General features: G+C 42.3%; 1 protein-coding gene across 1 annotated transcript; it reads right to left on the bottom strand.

The window, feature by feature from the left end:
* Positions 1 to 5,876, bottom strand: LOC133126035 (granzyme B-like). Its single transcript, XM_061237834.1, has 6 exons — positions 5,817 to 5,876; positions 4,444 to 4,634; positions 3,676 to 3,814; positions 2,711 to 2,965; positions 2,296 to 2,436; positions 1 to 153 (listed from the first exon to the last, which is right to left on the bottom strand). Exons 1-6 carry the CDS (start codon positions 5,874 to 5,876, stop codon positions 1 to 3), a joined length of 939 nt encoding a protein of 312 aa, XP_061093818.1.
* Between the last annotated feature and the right edge of the window lie 926 nt (positions 5,877 to 6,802).

Here is a 6,802-nt window from a genome sequence, read left to right as displayed (position 1 = left end):
TTACTCCTTACAGTTTGGAGGCGTGGGCTTCCAGACCCATTTGTTTCTTGGTCCCCCCCCATCCTGCCACACCATTCCAGGCTGGACGTCTTCAGCTTTCTCAGGGAGGGGGATCCACTGCACTTCTTTGGTCTTCTTAACCGCAGTCTTGAGCTGCTCCAGACACAGAGAAATCGGAGTGGCACAGCCCACAGAGTTCTACAGCAAATGGAGCTGCACACATGAAGCACCAGATTGAGCAACAACATTTTCTTAATTTTAATCACATATTTATGATTGTAAGAATCCCCTTTCACAACAAACAGAGGAAGTGTCTGAGTGTGTAGTCCTACCTTGTGCTACTGGAACAGGATGTATTTAATGTTACATAATTTATCTGACTCCAAAACAAAATTTTATCCTTTCCTCCTCTAGTTTCTTGATCTAATGAGCGAATAACCCGATTACCATATTACAGAACATTAAGTTCTTCGGGACTCAAACGATTCTGGATCTGTACAATGAGATTGTTTTTGGTTAAGTTGCGTTTTGGGATTGCGGACTGGGACTGTGGGTTGAATAGCTAAATAATAAATGAATGAGTAAGCTATAGTGTCCATGAGCAGTAATCATAAATGTGAAGAAAACAGGTTGCTTGTTTCCAAAGAAGAAAATGTTGTTCAATGCTGCATGCATCGTTCCACACAGTGTCCTGCATCTAGTGTAGCCTCTGTTCATCGAGTATTCCTGGATATCTTGGACCGTGATCAAAATAGCCATAGAAGCCATTGAGTAGAATTAAAATCCCCTGATGATATACATGTTTCCAGGGTTTCACTGAGTGTGGCCATGCCCAAACTCCTAACTACTCAAGATATGTACCGTCTACTAATGATACTCCTGACTATCTGACATATCCTCTGTACTACTTTCCAATGGTATAGCAGAAATGCAATTAGTCATACACCTTTGTAATTTCCATGCAACAAAATTCCTGAGTCTGTACATGAAGAAAGATAAATTAATATTTTTACACTTGTTCACTTTGATGTCCATCTCAGTGGGAGACGTTGCTTTGTCAGCCAATGTGCCGCAGTCCTTGCGAGGAATTGGGACATCAGAAAACCGCCACAGGCGTGTTCTTTCTTTCGCATGTTCTTTTCAAGTTAAAAGGGAAATGTATACTGGAAATGGCTACTGCAGACTGGTGACCAACCCTGGTCCCTAAGTACCTATGCAGAAGAAAACTAACCAGAGAAAATTGAAGGTTTGCTGTTTTCAGGGAGGCCTCAAAAGCTGACACTGAATCTGCAGACTATGACCAAGAGTCTGAATAACATACCCCCAAAGACATTGAAAACTCTCAATGGGGAGGGTCTTCTGAAACCCACGGGAAAACAAGCTTGCGGTACCATGAATGGCCAAGAAGTTTATGCATCCAGTTCTGGGAGAGATAGTATTGTGGTAATATACAGGGTCAGTCTCAAGTCTGGCTTTCCAAGGTCAAGTAACTACAATCAGCTGGGGAATACAGTTAGCCAGTTGTAGGACAGTGTTTTCCCCCCAGGACACTGATGCGTGACTGCAATGACTGCATATGTTACACAATGAGTAATTGACCCTAGATGATTCAAGTCATGTATCACCAGCAAAACAAAAATTCTCAGATTTTACATCAAATTGAAAGGGTGCACGTAGCATGTTTGTTTCTGTTCTCAAGTTGTCCATAGTACCTAACACTTTAACCACATTATTCCATTCAGTGGAAAATAAAGTAGAGCGGTTTGCTTTGATAACATTTCAACTCATCAAACCATCACCACATCAAAAGCAGTGTGTTCCATTTTCTCACCACAGGTTTAACATTAATTAATGCTGTGAATATTGACTTAAATAAATGACAATGAGCATTAACTGAGAACAAGACAACAACACTGTTTGTCATATTGGCATGTGTTTTAATGAAATAAATGTAACTGCAGAAGCATAGTGGTTGCAAATAAACAACACTGAGTAGATCTCTTCTAAACAGGCGTTGTCTAGTTTGGAAATGGAATTAGCTTTGTTTTACTTTTAAAGATAAGCACATGGCCAATGTCTAAGCATACATTATGATGGTGTATGGCTGGACATATACCTTTAACCTACACTAAAAGACTTAAAAATGTGCAAAATAAGAATTTGACATATCTGTCTGAAAATTCATTTTAAAATAAGGAAACTTCTAGCTGATTAAAAAAAAATATATGACGAGATATGTAAAGAATAAAAGTGTAAGGAAAATAAAAAGTATAAAGAACATTAATTATTTTTGACATACTTCTTGATCCAAGGCAAGAACTTTGAGATCTGAGTATAAACGTTGGGATAATCAATTGGGTAGCTGCAATTTCCGTTGTTGAAGGAAACGATTCCCACTGCTTGGCCACTGCACACCAGTGGACCCCCTGAGTCTCCCTGCAAGAGACACATTTTGAAGATGTAAGGAATTGTGGAAAACACAATATTCATTTTTACACCTTGCTTCTTTTCTGCTCTTTATATTTGCAAACAGTGGTAACATGAACCAAAGTTGCCGAAAAAACTATGACACAATAGGTTTTCTTTTCTTTCAGTTGACTGGCATTGTTCATGTATGCTGCAAACTGGTTGTTTTAATGTATGTTGAGAGGTATAGTTGTCCCCTAATCTTCTGGATCAGTCTGTATCACTGATAAAAAGATGCACAAACCTGGCATGCCCCGTCTTTGGTCTTGTACCCTCCAGCGCAGATTGTGTTATCTGGCAGCTTTTTATTCCACTGTTTCTGGCAGATGCCACGGTTAATGGTGGACACATGAACAAAGCGAAGGTCCGTGACGTGAGGCTGCTTTTCAGTTTTGCCCCAGCCTGCCACGGTGCACTTTACGTCCGAACCGATGGGTCCATCCTTCTCCGGAATTGTAATTGTTTTTACATTTTTGCTTAATTTGATTTTTTTTGATAGCTGGAGAAACACAAATCAACCAAAAAAAACAGGACATTCATTGTATAATACATTACATTATTGGCATTTGGCAGACACTCTTATCCAGAGCGACGTACAGTTGATGAGACTAAGCAGGAGACAATCCTCCCCTGGAGCAATGCGGGGTTAGGGGCCTTGCTCAAGGGCCCAACGGCTGTGCAGATCTTATTGTGGCTACACCGGGATTAGAGCCACCGACCTTGCGTGTCCCAGTCCTTTACCTTAACCACTACACTACAGGCCACCCTGCAGCAATTGCAGCTGTTTCACCTCAAAGAATCAGTACTGATTGCCTGATGAAAAAACTATGGATCCACAGTATTGGTCTGGGTGTAAGCAAATATAGTTATTGAATACAGGATACCGGAGATGGAGACAGGTAAGTGAACTGGGTGGGGGACAGTATAGCTGGAGCCATGGGGAACTGAACTGGGTAGATTTGCTTCCCAGTTGGGGCAATATGGTTGTACCCTTGAAATGGGTACTTGCCCAAAACATTTGTGCACACATAAACAAATAATAATTTAAAAAAACATCGTTCATGTTAGTGCTTTCACCTCACTCAATTTATACTTTTTGCAGGACCAGCACTGAGATATATTTGACATTGAGTTGAGCACAATTATTTTTATAACTTTCAATTTACTTAGTCTGAACTGCTTCAGTAAAAACGTTAAGCTAGACGATACCTTTAGGAGCATGATGTCACTGCCGCCACCCGGCTTTATGTATGCTTTGGGCTTTATTATTTTCATCACACGGATTCTCAGAGCATTCCTGTTACCCTTCTGAATGTCATGAGAGCCGAGAACCACATTCATGTTTTTCCTGGAAAGCAAGTCGAAAGCACGCCTGCGTTAGCATTAGACCATTGTGCACTGGATTGTTATGCTTTTTAAAATGTTTTCAATAATATCTGGCAAATCTACTTAGTCTTGTCTTTGTTTCAGTTTTTAATGCACTTTGGTGAATCCGTTTGGTTATGTATATGACCCAGGTTTGGTAAGCGTACATGTAAAACCTTTTGTTATGTTATTCCTGGGTATCAAACTCACAACCCTTCTGGCCTTTCCGGAGCATAGGCAATTACCCTGCTGAAAAAAGTTTTTGAAACTTTTGGTGATCTGACTTGACCAGTTCAGGCCAGCTCCCAGCTGTACATGGTTTAGCTGCTTGACCAGTTCACACCAGCTCTCAGGTGTACATGGTTGGACCAGCTCAAGCTATGTTTTGAAGGAGCTTATATGTGTTTGACCAGCTACCAGCTCAGACAAGCTACCAGAACTAGCTGCTTGACCAGCTCATACCCAGTTAAACCAGCTCATTACCAGCTGGTCAAGCTGGCATAGCTGGATATTTACAGCAGGGTAAGTACAGTACAAAAGCAAAGGTCCTACATGAAGGATGAACACTGCAGAGACTACATTGTGCATTGTGAAGAAGGAAAGAGATTTTACCCGTTGTCACAATGTGCTGCAGTGAGCACAAAATCAGGAGATATCAGGAATCCTCCACATTTATGCTTCCCGTCTTTCTGCACAGAAGCCATGTAATCAAAGGAGCCCTTCTGAGCCTTTTTCCCATTGATGATCTCCACACCAACAGAAGCTGAATGATCAGAGGAAACACAAGTGCTCAGTTGTTGTTTCTCCCACACGAGTTAAGTGTCACTGACAGATTTCATACAAATCTTCTGTAAAGAGAGACTCTGGTGAACAGTATATGAATGTAGTTTTATCTTCCTACAGAACAAAAGAACAAAAGACCCAGAACAAAACAAAAAAAAATGTTTCAGTGAAAATATCTTCAAAAATATTATTGATTTTATTTTTCTTTAAAAAACAGTACATTGAAAAGGAGTAGGAGGAAGTGAATACTCATTAGTTCCTACCCCTCATCAATTCATTATGAGCTCAAATAAAATCATTTATTGACTGTCCCTTGTAGTGCAGGTTTCAGTTATTACATATGTGGTTCTTCAGATGAAGACCACCCAGCTAATGCAAAATGTTCTCACAATGTCACTGGTATGTTTTGTCAATGTTATAACATTGAGACTGATGTCTCCAGGGAGAAATAATTATTTGCCAGGTCCCAACTGGAAGACGTCATCTCAATGATCTTGTTACAGACAGGCACACATTCTTAGTGCTGGGACTTACCTCCTTGAGCCAAGGTGATCAGGAGAGCCACGACCAGGGGAGTCAGGAGAGGTGCAGTCATGGTGTCAGGGAGACTGTCAAACGCTTTGGACTAGAGACAGCAGGCTCTCACAATTAACGTTTAACTGCTGCTAGTGATGGCTTTCGGGAAGCTGCGGACACCTGTGAGGTTTTTATTAGTAAGCTGCTGACATTTCTTCAGAGAAGCCCCTCCTTCGACTTGTTGCAGAAACGCCAGCATGGAGCACTGGCTTCAGAGATGTCAAGTGGAGCAGATTGAGGTCAGATTGTCAAAAGCAGTACATAGGTCACGCATTTTATTTTCACACTAGGTTTTTAAAAAAAAATGACTACCGCCATTGTTTGTAACTGAATGAGTGACTGACTTACTCCCCATTCTTCAAATGCAATGCACATGATGTGTAACAGGAATATGGCTGCAAGTACCTCACGAACACAGGAACAATCAACAACACTAGCACGAGGTCAGGATGTAATACAAGAGAGCTGGTGGAATGTGGCAAGAGAGAACAAACATAGAAAGAAATTTGAACACCCTTAGCTGCCTGCATTGTATGATTCATAAACTGATACCACAGATTTCTCTTTATATCATACTCATCCGCCTCCAACCAGGTCTCGTTAGTTTGTGGCGAATGTCTCTTAACTCTTCCTTGGTCATCGGTGGGCAGAGTGGCGTTCCCCTGGTGCTCCTTCTCCAGCATCATGATTACGGGCACGGCAATCAGGAGTGCAATGAGGCCTTGGACTACAAGGCTGACATTGGCACTGCATCCCAATCTGCGGAGGGGGCTAAATTTGCCATCTTCTCGTGACATGTTGGGAGCAGAGGTTGCAAGCATTTGCTCCTTGTTGGTTTGGTTCTCGTGAGTGTTTAAACTCCAGGAGAACTAGCGTTTTCCGTGCGTCGGTTGAGGTGGGTCTTTCACCCTGACCCCTCCTTTTGTAGTTCTGCTCTCTTGCAGTGGCTGGCGTGGACCCAGGAGGCACAGTCTTCCACTCGTATTGCGGTTGGCACGGTGGGTAAGACCTGGTGTGGTCCTCTCCACATGGGTTGGTTCCACCTTTTCCTCTGAAAGTCTTTTATTACCACCCAAGAAAAGAGTCCCAATGCTTCAGGTTGTGCAGGGGGCTGCTGGCCGGTGCTTGGAGGGCTGCCTTTAACTGCTGACATACAGACTTTAGGTTAGTTGAATACAGTAACTTACCATTCTGGTTTCAGCCAGATCTTGGTCCAACGTTAGTTGATGTCAGCCAGAAGCTGGCGCCTGTTTGAGTCTCTACAGCAGTGGATTTCCATGCATTTTCATCCTTGGTTGTTTCTCAGGTATAGGCATCTCTGTATGCTCATATTTATTGTGCATGAGAAGGTATTGTAGTTTCAAGCATGGGGGTGGTCACATTGTAGAGTGGAATATAGAAGACGACAAGCGCTCAAATTCCGCACGTCTTCCTGTTCTCTTTCTCTTGGCAAACAGTGATAATATAAACCAGATTACTCCTTACAGTTTGGAGGCGTGGGCTTCCAGACCCATTCGTTTCTTGGTCCCCCCCATCCTGCCACACCGTTCCAGGCTGGACGTCTTCAGCTTCCTCAGGGAGGGGGATCCACTGCACTTCTTTGGTCTTCTTA

Source organism: Conger conger, chromosome 4, assembly GCF_963514075.1.
Source record: "Conger conger chromosome 4, fConCon1.1, whole genome shotgun sequence".
NCBI classification, from domain to species: domain Eukaryota; kingdom Metazoa; phylum Chordata; class Actinopteri; order Anguilliformes; family Congridae; genus Conger; species Conger conger.
The sequence above is the reverse complement of the archived record's forward strand: the minus strand, read 5'-3'. Positions and strand labels throughout refer to the sequence as shown.